Source organism: Bombus affinis, chromosome 14, assembly GCF_024516045.1.
Source record: "Bombus affinis isolate iyBomAffi1 chromosome 14, iyBomAffi1.2, whole genome shotgun sequence".
Classification (NCBI taxonomy): Eukaryota; Metazoa; Arthropoda; class Insecta; order Hymenoptera; family Apidae; genus Bombus; species Bombus affinis.
In genome coordinates this window covers 4,303,690-4,321,944 of record NC_066357.1, presented here as the reverse complement: position 1 = coordinate 4,321,944, position 18,255 = coordinate 4,303,690, and the positions used below count along the sequence as shown (strand labels likewise).

General features: G+C 37.4%; 2 protein-coding genes across 7 annotated transcripts in view; one reads left to right on the top strand and one right to left on the bottom strand.

Annotated features, from left to right (window-relative positions):
* The window catches only part of LOC126923912 (ras-related and estrogen-regulated growth inhibitor-like), an 81,486-nt gene extending 67,556 nt beyond the window's left edge, over positions 1-13,930 (bottom strand). Inside the window, exons 1-2 of one of the 4 annotated variants that reach the window (XM_050737860.1) lie at positions 13,575-13,930; positions 11,202-12,370 (exon numbers count right to left, since the gene is read on the bottom strand). In XM_050737860.1, coding sequence (XP_050593817.1) covers positions 11,202-11,262 — 61 coding nt within the window. In that variant the 5' untranslated portion in view covers positions 11,263-12,370; positions 13,575-13,930. Of the gene's footprint in view, positions 1-11,201 lie in introns of all 4 variants that reach the window. The other 3 variants (XM_050737859.1, XM_050737857.1, XM_050737858.1) reach the window with 3 other exon arrangements.
* Positions 3,372-17,853, top strand: LOC126923881 (RNA polymerase II-associated protein 3). Of its 3 annotated transcripts, none has more exons than XM_050737775.1 (11): positions 3,372-3,497; positions 14,859-15,029; positions 15,183-15,456; positions 15,541-15,751; positions 15,849-16,010; positions 16,080-16,207; positions 16,283-16,386; positions 16,452-17,154; positions 17,209-17,332; positions 17,393-17,563; positions 17,647-17,853. In XM_050737775.1, the coding sequence occupies exons 2-11, from the start codon at positions 14,875-14,877 to the stop codon at positions 17,724-17,726; spliced, it is 2,112 nt and encodes a 703-aa protein (XP_050593732.1). In that variant the 5' UTR covers positions 3,372-3,497; positions 14,859-14,874; the 3' UTR covers positions 17,727-17,853. The 3 variants fall into 3 exon arrangements, with proteins under 3 accessions (XP_050593732.1, XP_050593729.1, XP_050593730.1); XM_050737772.1 differs by lacking the exon at positions 3,372-3,497 and adding an exon at positions 13,935-13,998; XM_050737773.1 differs by lacking the exon at positions 3,372-3,497 and adding an exon at positions 13,964-14,143.
* Positions 17,854-18,255: the final 402 nt, after the last annotated feature.

The following is an 18,255-nucleotide window of genomic DNA, read 5'->3' as shown; positions in this document are numbered from 1 at the left end:
TTCTGCTCTAACGAAAGTGTCTTCCAGTCCTTCTCTTCCATTACATACTTCATCAACTTCATGGGACCAGTTTGTGGCTGAAGTACAAGGTAGCGAAATAGGGTAAAAAATTAATATATGTATCAAATGTCTTACAGCGATTAATGCGTAAATACGTGTAACTAATCGCCTACTATATCATGTCGCTAACCATGATACATGATAACGATGAACAATGTGGAATCCTGAATTACAAGCTTTCCATACCACAGAAAATATCTCGTATTGCATATTACAACTTTCAACAACTAAATTCAGATTTACTCTTCTTAAATAATATTTTAAACCTGTTCCCCTCGCTTCCTGTTCAGATAATTTTCTTCCAAATTTTGAGATACTTTATCCATGAGGATCGACGGAACATACAAAAAAAGGTACGATTACTAAAACAAAATGCAATAAAACTTCGTTTATCCGACACGGTCGGCGGACAAGACGCTTCGGATAACTGGACCAGTCTGATAATGTCGGATAATAAGAGTCCGCTAGTTCTTCCTCCCTTCGCTGTTTATCATTCGCATAATCGGAGTTAATTTCCATATAACTGGATTTTCCTAAGCTGAAATTTGTATATAAGGCAATAATTTTCATTCGCATAAGCGCGTATAGGTCGTCGCGTAGCCTGGGATCGGTTAATAAATGTCCAGAATCATATTCGATAAATTGGGCATTGTGATGACATCAGTTCGGATAAATGGAGTCTCACTGTATTTAAAAATTATTTATATTTCAATATAGTCTATCGAAACATAATTTTCAATAAGAAACGTAGAGAAGAGCAGAATTAAAATAAAATCTCTTTGTTCTTACCCAAAGGTTCTCCACTCGTTCCCAAGCTTTACAGGTCTTATCAACTTTGCGAAACCAGTTGGCAAACGGAGTACAGCAAGGCGAAGCGAACCAGTTGGTTCGACTTCGCGAATCAACGGAACACGATGTTCGCGGTGCTCCAGGGACTCTCTTCCTCGAGTCCGCGAGCAACCACAGCGACAGATTTATAAACGGTGTATATACGAGAACTCGACGAGAGCACGGAGCCTGCACCGATCTATGTACTCAATAAGTCTTCGAGGGTCGAACCGAGAGGATAGGCACGTCGACGACATGTTAAAGTTCCCTCGTACGTTTCGCGAAGTAACGAAGAAATTTATGAAACGAAGTACGTATCCTCCAAGTTACACGCATACATTCGTACAGATACATATATTTCCACGTTTATAACTTGGTGGACGATTGTACGAGCATAGAATTTAATGACGTTTCCTGTACATCGCGCGACCATTAATTATCGTTATTACGTGTTTAACGCGAGTTTTTCCAGTTTCACTGGAGATCGGTGTAAAACACAGGGAAACGAAACCAACTTCCTCCCTTTGGTTTCACCACTCTGTAAATTCTCTCTTAACCGCGAAGTACATATACGTACAAGTGACCTTCTTCTCGTTTAGGAGTTATCGCTTCTCGTTAATCTGCAATTAACCTTTCGCTGCGAAAATCATAGGTATGTAGTATATGGCCCGCATTTATGTCATAGAACCGAAACACAAAATTACATGTATCGGTGATACATCATTTCCTTATCTACGTGCCTGATAGAAATTTCGCAAAAAGTTCTCCTCCAAAATTGCGCGACTTTTAATTCTCACAGGTAATCAACTTAGATAATGCACGCACAACGTAGGATTACGTGACCAATCCGAATATCCAAAACGTACGCAGTGTCTAAATTCTCGAGTACTACGATTCAAGGCCACACGTGAAAAACATAAACCACATTTCTCGTCTTACATAAGAGAGCAATTTCAAGGTTCTCTATCATCTTATCGATCAATTATACATCGGAACTCCTTTTTCATCTGATTTTGGAATTAAATATATATTTCGTCAGCTGTTCAAACATTTAAAAGATATTAATACTTTTTTTCAAAAAGCTTATATCTACGAATCTATTTCGCGTGAAAATACTCTTCAGTCATCGAGCGACATAAAGTTCAGAGAATCAAGAAAGATGGATATGCTTCTTTGTTGCGATCTTCAGTTGTCTGGCGTTTCAGTGAATTTGTTTAACGATATGCATTATCGTGCACCGTGCAGCGCATAACGCCTTATTTACGAGCGCGTCTGCGATTTAACTTCGATAAAGGCTCCGTTGACGCGTTCAATTCAGCCGGTGTGCACGCGAACGATGCCAACCATATTCACCTCTGTCCCCTCGGCGACACAGTCCCGCAACAATGCGACACGAGGGGAGGAGAGGCCAGCCACGCGCGTTTTGCACTCTCGCGCGTGTACACTGTACACGGATACTGGGATGTACAGGCGCCATAAATTTCCCGTTCACGGCGGTGAACTTCTTCGTATCTTGATACCACTTGTGTCTCGGGTTTCCCTCGGCTCTGAACTTTCGTCGACGGCTAGAGAGTTTAACACGTATTTTCGTTCGACACAAAGGTACAAATTGCGAACGGCTCGCAAATGTCAGCTCCAGCCACCAGGGTTCCCCGGCTAGAGCCGTGCACCGTGTGCCACTTCGCTCGTAGAGGCGTGTTTTACGGCACGAACGAGTCAGTAGTTTGGTTTTACTCCTTCGGCCACAGTGGTGTATACAACTTTTGTATCACTTCCATGTATTTCACGATTGTCAGACTGAAAATCATGTTGGTCTAAGCCATAATCTTGACAGTTCGAATTCAAATCACGTGTTCCAACCTTCGAAAACATCGTCCCTTTACTTTCTTCATTAATTCTATTTCGTAATTAATTAACTTTATCTTCTACCGTGATACGTTTTACATAGCAAAGATAAAAAATCTCACCATCTATCCTCTTCCTTCGACCAAACGGACAATTTTCTCGCGAATAAATATCTGCAGCCTTACACGCGCGTTTATTGGAGCAATGACGAGGGTACGGAGCAAAACGTGGTCAGTACGCCTGAGACAGGAGCAGAGGATGCGCTCCGCTGCTCTTACCGTGCCGTGAATCGCTCTTTTTTACCTTGCCCCCTTTATACGTGGCAATCGTGCTCGTAATTACTATTTTCTTACGTGCACCGGCTTTTATCTACCGTGAATCTATCTATAGATCGGTGTACACTGCACCGACAGGCGGATGCCATCGCCACTTCGCTTCTGCGTCTGTAAACCGTGCTTTATCCGCGTGATGTTCCCTCCGGAGTGACTTAATCGTTTCTCTGCCCTCTTTCTTTCGTTCTTGCGCCTCGAGCATTGTGCAATCAATCAGTTCGTTATCGCAGCGCGTTAATTGGTCGGACATTGCGTGAAAATTACATTTGTAAGTTATATTGGATGTTTAATGATATAGAGGGTGATTTAATTGAACCCTTGAAATATAGACGATCAAGGCTGGTGGCTGAGCCGAGAGATTTTAATTATGTACAGCATGCAGATGTTTATTCATTTATAAAAAACTTCAACGTGCAAGAATGTTAATAATATGTGAGTATACATTGAAATTATTACCAAGATTTTATTCGCATTGTTATTGAATTTCTGAGCATAATAGACCTTGAGAAAATTTCGACAGCGAATAACAACGCTTTCAGCTCGCTTCTGTTGCCGTAGAAATTGCGACACGGAGATTTCAAGATTTTTTGCAAATGATTCAAAGCTTAAATAACAAAAGATTGCTGAATGTGGAGAAGGATATCAACTTTATTAAGTAAAAGGTTTATTAACCAAATCGGTTAGCTCCGCGAAACAAGAAATAAAGAAAATTGATGAGATTGTATCGGATGAGCATTGATCAAGTACTTTGGCACTAAAATTTCAAAGATCTCAAAAAGTGGAGTTAACCACTTTGGCCTGCGAATGGCACAAATATTAGATATTAACCTACATCTCTCTCTCTCTCTCTCTCTCTCTCTCTTCTTCGTCTTCTTCCTTTCATAGTAATAAAAATCTATCCTCCGATGATTCAAAGAAATGAAACAAGTAAAGAAACCTACATATCTCTAAAAATTACTATAAGAAATGCTATTATGATTCGTTTATACCAGTAAAAAGTTCTAAAGAACATATAATGATCAAATAAACGTCCGAAAGAACGAGCAAACAATTATATTCCACATGGAACTCTCATTAACGCGGCTCACGTGGAGCGTCGATTTCTTTTTCCTCCTCATCATCGTACAAAGACCTGCATACACAATATGGCTGGCGCGCGCGTTTTATTCGCTCGCTCTATCATCCTGTTTGGTTATTCATATTTGTTACTTCAGGGTTCGACCCAGTCATATGAATCAAGATGCACGAACGAGGCTTCAGGCCGTGAATTCATCTACGATAATAAATCGTCGCGAATCGCTGATTCACTCTTTATATGCTCATTTATGCGCGCGCGCGTTCGCTCGTTTGACCACGTTTCAGAAATAGACACGCGCGTGTGCGTGTGGTAAAATTTGTTTCTTGCTGTGGCAAACAAAAATCCACGGTTGCTGAACCCTCGTGCATCCGTTTATAAAATATTGAAACAACTGGCTGAATATTTACGAGCGTTCTTCCTTCGATAACACGAAGAATTCAATGGCGAGACGGGGTCGGAAAGATTTTTAATTGTTGGAATTGATTCAATGGCACGGGACGGAGATCTTTTGTCTTTCCACCAGCTAAATCGAGATGGAACGTAAGTGCGTTGTTCGTTAGTATTAATAGCTAATTTCGAGCGCATCCTCGGCTTTTTTTACTCACAATATTATATATGTTAAATACTTTTGACACAAATATCGTTACATCCGTTCGTAAAAACGTCTAACGGGTGGTCCAAGACTTCTGCATAGTTTTAAGTTCTATACGCCTTTAACGTTGATAGGTTTGGTAAGTTTAAATTAAATTTGGGCAAGTGAAAAAGTGCAGAACTTTTAACGTCAAGTATAGAAGACGAGAGTATTAAAGTGATTTAGTTCGAGCAATATTGCTTTTTCCACGAAGGAGTAGAAATTATGGAACAGCTTAATCTAGGGATGGAAAATTTCAGATGCTAGGAGAGCAGAGTATCGAACGTTCTAATATAAACTTGGAAGAGATGAATGTCTCTATGTAGAAACGAGAAACGTTAAACACTTTATAGAAATGGAAAATTTCGGATATGTTGGAACGCATGTAGAGGTGAAAATTTATCGAATGTACAAGTTTGTTAATAACCTCCGGAGATTATTAATATTCTTACGTAAAAGTGAAGAACACTTTAACGAGGAAGTGTAAGATTTCATTCCAATAGTCTAAAGTATAAGATTATGTATTATTTATAGGTATCGGACGTTCTAGTATAAAATTGGAGTACATAAACTATTTATATTCCTTGATATAATTGAACGCTCCAATATATATACAAGTGGAGCATTTCAAATGCACGGACGCAGAAGAGACTGTCGAATGCTCCAATCCTTCGTGGACAAACTAGATCGTTCGTAGATCTAAGCTTATCCTCTTCTATTACTCTACTTCTAAAAAATCTAAAAAAATCTCATATTATTTATCAATATCTATACTACGTGCTTATTATATATATATTAAATCCTTTTAAATAAAAATAAAAATTCAAAGGTGAAATTTATTATTATTTTGTATCTAAGGAGATATAGAACGATTATTATAATATAGTTAGAAACTTCATACGTTCATAGAAGCAAAGAACATTAACCATATCCATATAAAACAAGAAACTATTAAATGCTATACGTATCACGCATGTAGAAAATTTATACAGACCCAAAGAACGTAGAACGCTATAACGTAGAATCGGAAGATGCTAAAATACCCTAATGCATAAATGAATAATTTTGAACCCTCTGATGTAAAATTAAAGAATATTGAGTGTTCTATCAGAGAACTAACAAACATCGAGCATTGTAATGTAATATTACGAAATATTAAATATCCTAATATCGGGACGAAGAACGACAAACGTCACGATGTAAAATTGAGGAAACATTAAATCGTTCGCAGTACGAGCACTAAACTATCCGATTTGTAGAGTTACAAAATACTAGCAGCTCTGTCGTGGAAAATGGAGAATATTAAATTCCATATTGTAAAACTAGGGGTTATTAAATGTGCCTATATAAAACTGAAGAATATCGAAAGGCAGTATCTGCTGTTAAACAAGATAAAATACGACAGAGTCGGATAAGCGGAATAAAATAACGATTACGACGTAACGTAAAGGACAAGAAAGGCGACGCGTGACGTTTTTTCAACTCCCGTCTGGCCCATACTTTTTAACGAGCTGGTAATAAAGTGAGCCATTCAGCCGAAATGAATTTATGTATACTTCACGCGACATGGAAATGTGCACCGGCTTCCAATTGCCACTTCAATAGGCGTTAACGCAGATAAATGGCCCCCAACCGCAATCATCGACGTTCTTCGTGGCTTCCACCAGCTTTTCTATTAATGTATTCTATAAAATCGTATCGTTGCCGATTCACCGCGAAACTCTTAGCCACCCTTGTTGCCTGGTCACTGCCGCAATTTATTGATCCTATAAATACCCAAAAGCGATTGTCTTACGGAAATAGGATTTAAAATATGTCGTCAATCTTTCGCTAAATGTGAATCTATTTTTAGTCTGTCTGGCGAATCTTAAATATTTTGGTTTATTTGAACTTGTAAGGATTTCGTGATCTAAAGAACTATATAATCTAACACGTACTGTATACGTTGAACAAAAATTACTTGATTAGATATCGATCAGATATTTATATTTTTCCAATCGATAATACACCTTCCATTCATGATCAATCAAGCGTTATTTCCATAAAGTGAAAGCGTCATTGTATCCATCTCAGGTTCCACCTGATCCAATAGAAATAAAATAAATAATAAATACGAGTAAATATAAAGTATTAGTACGAGTATTCTACTTTGTACGTTTTACGTATTTTCTGCTTTTGCGCTTCCAAATTTCCCACAGATGCTTATATATCAGCAGTATATTAATCAGTTCGAAAGGAAGACCACCATTTCATACTTTGAAATAAAAAGAATCGAACATTAACGTGCAAGGAAGATAATTTCACTTGTGACTCATATTCTCAATCTCTTGGACATAATAATTTAGACTATGTCATATTTATATTTGGAGGAACGAAAATCGATCAATCTGAAATTGACCTATCCTCTGTAACTTTCAATTTCATGATTACAGGAATTTCTGGTCAATTCCGCTGCGCTCTTTCGCTCATTCTCGACCCAATTACGTATATCTTTCTAATCTTAAGGAATATCTTAACCTTGAGCAAACTATGACTATAAGTTTTCATTTCGATTCTCTATTAAAGATCATTCTAAAACATTGGACATCTCCTTTATTTGCCAAGACGAAAGCAACATTGAAATATCAAAGTTCGAGGGTCGCAGCAAAGTTAAAAGATAACTCGCTCAATAAGTTCACTGTTATGGAAAGATTCATCGTGTGGAATCTCAAAACCAAGCAAACCTAACTGACCGTTACTCAATTATATGAAATCCAATTAACTTCGTTCCCAGTGCTTGTGCGTGAAATAATCTTCAAACGCTAGCGAAATAAAAACATTACCCAGTGGCCTAACAAGGTGGAACGGAAGAATTGGTCGCCACCTGACGAAGAAACAGAACCGATTCGATCCATGACGCGATTCGCTGTACCTTGCGTGGATGGTATGGAAACGTAGGCTCGCCGGAAGCCGATAAGGGAGGAAAAAGCACGTTCAGTGCGTAAAGTTGGGATCCAGGATCGAACAAGGCGGGTATAGAGCGTGGCTCGGTAACATAACGGATGTATCGGATGTCCAGATCTCTCAACCTGCTGCCGCGCAGGATTTTTCGTGGCTCGCAACGACCCGCTGACCACTCTCCTCACTTGATATCCGATAACGTCCACGAAGGTCCTTATTATACCCAGCAGGACACAGCCTCTCCTTCTCACGACTTTTACGGATTCTCTCCCGGACCCGGGAATATCCGCTTTCTGATCAAACGTTCGTTTGGCCACGAGAGTACGTCGAAGAGAAAGGAACAAGGTATATACCGCCGAGTGTAATTTTGAGACAAAAATAGAATATAAAGTATAAAGGTATATGGATTTTAGGTATAAAGTATTTTAGAAAAAAGGAAGAGTCTAATAAACAGAGAATAATGAAAAGGGATTTTAGAATCCTAAGAGACCCTAAAATATGAGCCTATTGTTCAACGTTTCCGACGAAATTTGATAAGTTGATGGTCTATCTAACGTTTATATTAAATTAGGCAAAGAGGGATTCTCACGATTTTCCCAAAATTCATTACAATTCTAATAATTCCACAAAATCCTACGATCGATCATATAATCGCAGGATTTATTTTAACGCTCGATATCAAGTTCATCGTCCTCGTTAAATTACACGATAAACTCGTATACGCCTCTTTTTTCAATCGTTTAACAAGCTTTCTTTTAAACGACTAAAAGTGTTGCATAGCATGTAATCAAGACTTGATGATATATAATTAATCGCGACCTCATTAACGAAAAACCAGCCGATACCAGTTGTGCGACTAAGAAATGCTACTTTGTTCTTCATTGTGAATTATCTGTTCCTGTTTGTCAGACGTCTATACTTTCATCATTGCCATGAACGTGTACTGATGTACTATTTGTTAAACCACCAATTATGAAAATTGATCTAACGGATCAATACGTATACATATATAATCGCCGGTTCTTACACACTTTAGAATTAAAGGAAGTGATTATTCAGCCCAATAATCAAATTACCGAAGAAATTTTGAAAAATATAGTTAGAAGTACAGTCCATAGAATTTTTGGACTTATACAGAAAACAGAAAGTCCTAGTCACTATTAAACCTAATCACAACTTCAGATTCGTCTGAGCAACTATAGTTGAAGGTTCATATCTCCTCGTTTATATTACCCTATCGTTCATTGTTTAATTCAACTTTATTCAAATTATACGCATCTCGATCACGATATCGGTTCTGTCGCTTATTAATAGGATTAATTCCAGGGGTCGGTGAACTACCCTTATTGCCTTCGTTTGATCGCTTTGTACGCATCGTACGACTGTCCGGCTAACTAATGCATCGTATTATACCGAAGACTATACGTATTCATCTTAACGGCACTTTCATTCAATCCGTCGCCACGGTATTAGATAGACGTGCAGAAATTACACGCTTTACACGACACAATATTAGTACTGCCCACTATAATTAATACCTCTTCGATACGCTTATATCCGTATAGTCTGTCACGTAAGCACTTTCCCATAATCATAGCACAATAATACATGTCTTTCCTTGCCTTCAAGTTCGGCCAGATTGAATGATTAAATCAAGAATTCGATTGATACTATGGATAATAATAAAGTAACAGATCGTAGAAATACTCGAGGCTATTCTAATAGTACAATGATAATTTAGTCGTTGATGATATATATTTGATCGAATGCTATTTTTATAATTTAGGCAATGCTAATGTTTCCTAGTTTGTCGACCTCCGATTTTACATAAATAAAGAAAGTTTATGATACTTGATATGAGAAAAATTTTGTGATAAAGACATTTACGAAACAAAAATATTTAGAAGAGAAGCAGGGATGCTCGATGCTTGAATGGAAAAGAAGTTTGACCTGACAAAATCTTATTCAAGCGTAGTTCTAATATGTACCTATACAACATAGTTAACTGTATATATATAAATTTATTTGTACTATCGGGGAAAATCTCAATGAACTGCAGGTAGAAAGCAATAAAGGTGCTAACAAGCCAAGAAAAGAAGGGAAATCTGTATAAGGCGTATACCCATGGCCCTTTACAACATTGGGTAATTAAAAAGGATGTACCTGACAATGGGTCATGCACATTCGTAGAATATAAATAGGAATGCAATCGTGGTAAGACGAGTAAACGTCAGTCAGTTGCCACTGAAGTACGACTAGTTGCAGAAGCAAGGAAGCTCCGAGCAGTTGTGAATTAATCATTACTCAATTGTAAGCTGTAAGTGTTATAATTATAATTAAGTTACAATTTGTAAGTTGTGTAAGTTGTAAGTGGTAGCCGAGTTGTTGTCGAATTGTTGCCGAGTTGTTGCCGAGTTGTTATGAGTTGTTAGTTGTAAAGTTGCGAATTGTTAGTTGTAAGTTGCTGCCAAGTTGTTCGGAGTAAGTAATTGTAAGTTGTGAATTGAGTTGTGAATTATCAATTTAATCGTCTCAATTTTGTTGTTATATCACATGACTGTATTAAGTTCACGTTAAATAACCATCGTTTCCTGTTTAAATCGTGATAAATAACTCTATAGAGATCACTAACCAGTGATTTCTACATATTTATATTTTCTTTTATTCTATATCTCTATTTGAAATCATATATATTTAATTCTTTGCACTGGAGAGACGACTCTCGATCACCACGGTGTTCCGTGCTGCAACTCCAGTGGCGAGCGAGAGGCGACAGTCTCTGCTAATGTTAGATTTCGACATCTGCAATTGATGAAAGTGCAATATTGGTACGCAAATTGATTCCTTAGCTCTTTGTGTTCTTTGTTAGGAAGTGTAAAATGATAGACTTTAAAATGGAGATAAAATATTTAATTCCATATGCCTCCGAAATTATGTTTCTGACGACGTCTTCGACGTTAGTTTAGATTCGACGATCACAGCAAAAGAATTATAATTTAGAAACCCTAAAAAAATGGTTTTCGGAAATGAAATTAGCTCAAATGAAAATTAACTTGATTTTGAACTGTAGAAAAACGAGATCAATTATATTTAAGAATGCATCTTGGTGAATGCTTCATAAATTATCATTAAAAAAATACAGAAATTAATATTACAAAATCATATTTTCAAAGATATAAATATAGATAAATTATTAGAATATAATGTTTTTATAAGTTAATTTGTATATAAAATATAAAATCACTTTACGCTAACTGCAAGACACGTGTCACGTAAACGCTAAATCATCCGGAGTAGCTCCTACGCCCCACCGAAAAAGTTCTCGAATGCAAAGGATTAAAAGAAACTAATCGTATTTTGCTAATTGAATCCTGACATTAATCAGCTCGATTCATCAGTTACTTCCTACGTTACGATTGACAGCGCCACTAAAGTTCGTGTTGCGCGCGACGAACTAAAGAATTGAGGTAAAAAGTTTTTAGGTTACCTGATTTCCCGACTCTGGGGCCGCCGAGGACGACCACCCTGATCCTGTTCACGTTTGTCATCAGACGTGGATGTTAGGTGTCGTTCGAGCCGCGCTTGCACATCATATGCTGTCCGATTAACACTGTTCGTGTTACTTTTCACTCGACCTACAGTTTCTTTCGTTTCGACCGTATTAAAGTCCATTCACATCACACACATACACGAGAGAAAAATCGCGAATAAACGTTTACATATACGAACCCCGTCACTAAACGATTCTCGAGAAATATATTTTGTCGAAAAATGTAAACGTTCACGGACAAAAATATCGTAACTAACCTTTATAGAAGTGACGCGAATATTTCTTTCGAATACATTCACATCGGGTCAACGATATTCAAACGACAACAAAACCTCTAAAGAGTGGTTGTTTGATTTGTTCCTCGGTTCTTCTGTCTCTACACGAAGTTTCTATTTACTCACATTGCAAAGCAACCGGTGACACTCGGTCTCTTGTAGCGCATCCACTAATCACGTTCAAACTGTAGGGACAACTTCACATAGCGGTTGAAAACGCGGCATTCATTCCAAGCACGCGCTCCCCAATGGCGCGATAAACGGCGTTGAGTAAGAGCCACCTTTTTAGACCCGACGACACATCGATCTTTCGAAATGTCGCTCTCAGATGTGATTCACTGGCTCGACCGTCGCAATCTTCTCGCGAACAAGTCGGCACCGACCGTCTCGAATTGTGACAGCCAATTTAAACGAGCGTGCAACCGCGAAACTGAGACTCGCCGTATATTATCGACCGAACAACAGGTAAAACACGATCTTCGAACTTTGTCCACTTATCACCGTTTGCGAACTTCCAGAATTGTACACCGTATGTCGCCACGGGCATATCTCGAATTTTGAAATTTCTTCTCTTTCGCGCTCACTAAAAAGGCGCCACTATAATTCCTGCCCGTCGAGAGTTTCACACTGGTCGCTTGGTCATCAAAAAATACCACTTTCTGTCCGTCGATTTCTCGCTCCTTCGATTTCTCTTTTTTCCTTTCGAAAACTTCACTTTCCACGGTCGCCACGATTCAACTGCATCCTTTGGACCACGGCGATAATAATATCGGAGGATGTGCAGGTTCTGGTCACGCCGCGGACAAACATGCGGGCTAGTACGCCGACACGCTGCGAATAATAACAGAAGAAACGATTCAAGAAATGCTGTCTTGCTAGTTCCATTTATAACGGGTCGACGGCCTCCCTCCTCATCTTCTCTTCTCGCTTGGCGCCGCCAACGTCGGCCTCTCGTCCGGATTACGAAAAAAGGCTAGAAGGCGCGCGCGCGCGCCACTGCTACAACGGAGTAACACTCGCGCTCCCTCGGACGGGCAGACGAATACTGGAAGCGAGAGGCGCGCAGAACTAGACTTCAAGCACCGCCCACGTGCTCTCCTGCAATTCCTGCGTCGCGCCGCTCGAATTTCTTTTTCTTCCTTTTTTTCTTTCATCGAATTTTTCCGGTACGCGTCTTTCTTTCTCTTTCTTTTTCTGTCTTCCGCTTTTTACTTTTTCTATATCGAACGAAACCGCTGACAAATCACCGTTTCACACGCGAACACTGGTAAAAGTCGTGTTAGAATTTTACGGAACCTGGCGCGCATGAGAATCCGGCGCGAATACTCGCGTATTTTCAGAACACGAGAGACATATCGCACGATCGTCGAATTATATTTTCACGAGAGTTACGAGATTTCGTGTCGGTCCCGTAAATGGTGTCGTGTATCAATTTATGTTTCGTTTCTTTGCCGGTTTAAGTCACGTAGATTAGATAACACACTCTAGCATCCGTCGTACATCATACGACCGCGAAAATGAAATAACATATTGTTCTTTATGGCATATAACTTCGTCGCGAAATAAAATTCAAATATTCGGGAATACTACGCGTGAGTGTACTGTATTTTGATATTTATTTATTGACGACCGGGAAATCGTGCATGGTTTCACTACTCGGCGTGTCCTTTACAGATAACCCGTACACCGACCGAGCTCATTTGCAGGTTAAATATTTTATCGCTGATAGCTACTATATTGTGCCCGTCCGATGACAGATGCGCGCAGTCTTACACGCTGCAGGCGTACTCCAAGCGAGAAGAGGTTTGTGTTCAAACGAAAGCGCTATCTTGAATTACATTTTCAAACCATAAATCAAGCGTAATGGACTCCCATTAAATTCCCTATCGACGCGACCTCCAGAAGGCCGAGCACGATATGTAAATATTAAACAGCGAACAGATGTTACTCGTGTTTGCCTGCTTTCGATAATACCTTCTGATACGATTCTACGTAAGAAGATACGAAACGTAGGAATATTCGCATGAATAAATACCTGGTATTCCACTTGTGACAATAAGTTCACTTGATGAATAATTTCACGATTTGATTGGCCGTTATGTGGTCTACCGTTGCTCGTGTACGTTTAATACTGTTTACCGTAATGATACGCGACGAAACGAGGCGAAATTCACTGATGTGTATATGTGATATGTATACGCGAACGAGAGCGAGCGAACACGCGATACGCATAAACACCTCTGCACCGAACTCACCGAGCGCTCGCCGGCGAATGCTCGAATCTGAGCGCTTCGCACTGTCTAATATGCACTCTCCAGCGTGCCCACTGCACGCCTCGGCCCCGGCATGGCGTACCGCTCCACGCTACAAGATGACTGCCGTGTTAACAGGTAAGCGGAGCGGACTGCCGGAGACCGATGCGCGAGCGCTAGTATGCAAGCGCGTGTTCGCCAGTACAGGTAACTACGCAGGCGTTCGCTCGTATAACTACAGCACATTTTTTGCTTCCAATTATCACGCTCACGTTATCAATTTGGATGGAAGCGACTTCTTATCAAAAATAGTCTGAAATAGAATTCGCGTTATTATCGCTACTATTTTAGGGTAAAGTACATTATCAGAATATATACAGTGGCTACAAGATATACCTGCACGTACATAATTGCATTTATTATAGTATTTACATACTAATTAATTTTGTCCAAATATATTAAATTTCATATTATTTAGTAGTTCCACTCCAAAAGTTTGATATTGTAGAAATGAAACGTAGAGCGTGAAAAAAAACGCTTCATTGAAAAATAAGGTTATGTGCAAGTATTTTTTGCAATCACTAACTTTCAAGATGTACCTTTAAATTGCTAGTAATTGAGAATGTTTCTCTGTAACCTATATAATCCATTATAAAAGTTTCGTGTACTTAAATCGTTTTGAATTGAACAAAAACGTATTTCACGTGGATAAAAGTTCTAAGATTAGATGATACTGAGTAGTTTACTACCTGTCTATTAAACTACTTGTATTAGGTTTTTAAAATGGAGCATTAGGTACCAAATGGTACCTAATGATAAATAGGTACCGAATGATTAAATGAACGCATGCATACGTTGCTGTATATATATTCATCTAATTCATCGGTGATCTTTCGTTGGAAACGCATCATAAAGAAGATTTCCTGTCTTATCGATTGAGCCTAATATGTGAACGTACCTAGTAGATAAACTATACATCTATATGAAACTAAGAATTTAGTATGTGTGTATCCATGGTAACGCTACTAATTAGGTTCTAACAGAAATATATTTTTTCCAATGAACAGTATCTTGTCTGATATCATGGTCGAGAATTATGCGGACGTTATTCGCAATGCGAAATCTGGACAAAAATCTTTGCTCGAAAGATATGATATACCGGTTGAGCATCTTTCGTATGAATACATTTCTGAATGTGCGAACACAAAGAAGTTGGAGCGCATAGTGACTATACTGCGGTAAGTAGAAATTATAAATCGGCGGCGTTTTCAAAAATCGTCTCCTTAATGAACTTTTATTTGTATACTTAAATTTCAATGTTTTTACTTTCAAATACGTTTTTATGTATAAATTTTAGCAAGAAAAAAATTTTTTTTATGTTTTATTGATAGTTCCGGTGAAGAAGGACACTATCCAGATTTACTGAAGCATGCGGAGAAACGCTTGAGAGTTATTAAGCCAACTAGTATAATATTAAGAAAGTCTGAACCCATTCTTAAACGCAATATGTTAGAACCGAGCGAATGTAAGGAAATTGATAAGGATATTAACGATTGGATGACTGAAATGCAGATTCGAGAAAGGGACTTAGATGAAGGGAAAACTACAATATCAGATCCTTTCCTCACGCCGGATATTCGACAATTTAAAGAGCAATCTGTAAAAGTATGTATATTTAATTATTTGTACAAAGATCAACGCGTAATTTCACTTAAAAATATTTCCATCCTGGTTTTTTAATTCAATTAGAAAAATTCTGTAAGAAACTCGAAAAGTGCTAAAAGTAGAAAAACTGCTCCGTGTAATTACGCTGCTTGGGATAAATATGACGTTGACACTGAATTAAAGAAAATAGATATACAATATGAACAACAAAAGGTTGAAGCGAAAAGATTACAACAGAAACAGAAAGAAATGATTGAGAAAAAGAAATTGGAAAAACATACTATTATTAATAAAGGTATGTTCACGAAACTACTTATCTTATATAAAATAATCCTCTAATTATTTAAAATATTGTATTGAAAGAATAAAATGAAAAAATGTGGTATTATTAGCTGCACTGACAGAAACCGAATTGGATGTGATGGCAAAACAGGAAAAAGAAAAAGGAAACGAAGCTTTCAGAGCTGGAGATTACAAGGAAGCGTTGGAGCATTACAATACTAGTATAAAAATGAATTCAAACATAATTACGTACAACAATCGCGCGATGACGTGTAAGAAAATTTATTTCATTCATTTCGTTAAAAAAAAAATTTCGGTCAAATACGATTATATTTTTTCAGACATTAAACTTCAACGGTATAAAGATGCTCTTAATGACTGTAACGTAGTACTTGGCACAGATCATACGAATATTAAAGCCCTTCTTCGTCGAGCTATAAGTTTAGAACATCTTGGAAAGTTACCTCAGGTATTCAAATATATCCACTAATTTTTTCCTTGATTATAAAAGCTTGTATTAAATAAAAATATGTATAATTATTAGGCATTGACAGATTACGAAGCTGCTTTGAAATTAGCACCAAACGATACAACAGCGATTACCGGCGTAAAAAGATTAAGGAAACCATGTGACTCCAGAACAGTAAGGTAAGATAAAGAAACATATTTAATTATAAGAACCTAACAATCTATTTAATTCTGATATCTTTTAGAATGGATATCACAGAAGAACAAACAGAAGACAGAAATAAAATATTACAGTCAAATGAAACCATGGACGCTATATATTTTCTTTCGCAGCTTGGCTCGAGACTCGATGTACCGAGCAACATATGTTTTTGCCACAGGGCGCCGGGTCCGTCGCATTGTTTAACACCAAGACCACATATTAAAGCTGAGTATTGTTTTGAGGACGATAACAGAGGGACGACAACAATTAAAACTTCAAAGAAATCTGATAGTGCTAAAAAAGTGATTAATTTGAACAATGCGCCGACCAAAAACTTTGTTTCTTCTCCTAACAATTTTTCTTCCAATATACCTAAAGAGACTCAAGAAAAGAGTAATCCTGTTTTAGGCACAAAACAGAAATCAATTTTTTCTTTCACAAGACCTTCTCCACAACCTAGTACAGTTATTATTAAGGAATTACCTAATGAGCCTAGCAACAACAAAAACGCGAATGTTAGAATTAAACCGAGCGAAACGGTTGCAAATAAGAATACAGAACTCAAGAACAAAAGTCAAACGAACGATGGAAAACAAGTAGTAGTGCCAAATGCTAAAAATTTGAATAAAAATAGCGAACAAAATGGTAATTCGAACAAGAAATGTAACAAGATATCACCTGGGAAGGTAAAAGTGGCGGATAAATATAAAAATAAAGCTAGTAAACCGAAAAAATATATTCCGAAGGTATAAAACTGATAACAAAATAAAAGCTCGTAGTTAACGTAAATTTATTTTCAGAATTTTGGAAAAATCGAGAATGGATACGAATTTATACGCATATGGCGGTCATTGAAAAATGATACTGACTTAGAAGTATATGCTCAATTACTGAGATCACTAGACGTCAATAAATTAGATTCAAGTTCGTATCCTAATAAAATGTACCAAGTTTATACAATCTTTTGCAATAAAAATATTTTAGTTTTAGGCAATGTAATGGATTCAAACATGTTGAGTATTATTTTACATTGTTTGGAACGGCACTTTTGCACTTCTAGTGACACGGAGCTGCTGAGTAATTTTTTGAAATCACTTTGCCAAGTGAGACATTTCTCAATTGTGAATATGTTTATGAGCACGGAAGATAAACAAGGTATATTCGCAATGAAAACTTAATGTTGTATACGATGACATAATATTTATATCATTATTATGACACTTACTTTCGTTTTATAGTTATGAAAAACATATTCAATTTCCTAGAAGAACATGGAACATCAGGAATTGCGTTACTACGAGATATTTATTGCATCTAAGAATAGTACGTGTATACGCAGTTTAAGATATTTCGAATTTTACAGTGACACTTCCGCAATGAATACCAACTTTATACGTTCTAGTGATAATACATAAGAAAATACACTATGATACCTTTGTCTTCAATTTTATCAATAATTAAACATAGTTAATTATTAGCGAATTATATTTCGCGATTAAATATAACATTATCTAAACTATTAAAATTATTAATAAATTTGTATCTTATTTTGCGTATATCAAAATAAAAAATATTTTTACTAAAACAAGTTACTAATTATTTCTACAAGTTACGAGATATCCCTGATGCGCAGAGATCTACTTCATTTTCTGTAAAATGTAAAATCTGTAAATCTGTAAAATGTAAATCTTTTCTGTAAAATCAAAATAAAATAAAATATTATTAATAAACTTATTGCGTTAGCAAAATTCTATTGGTGTATCCTTTCTTCGATTCTCTGTATCAATGGTTCCTACACGTTTCGGGTATTAGACGATGGCGGCAGCACATGTGAGCATCTAAGCGAG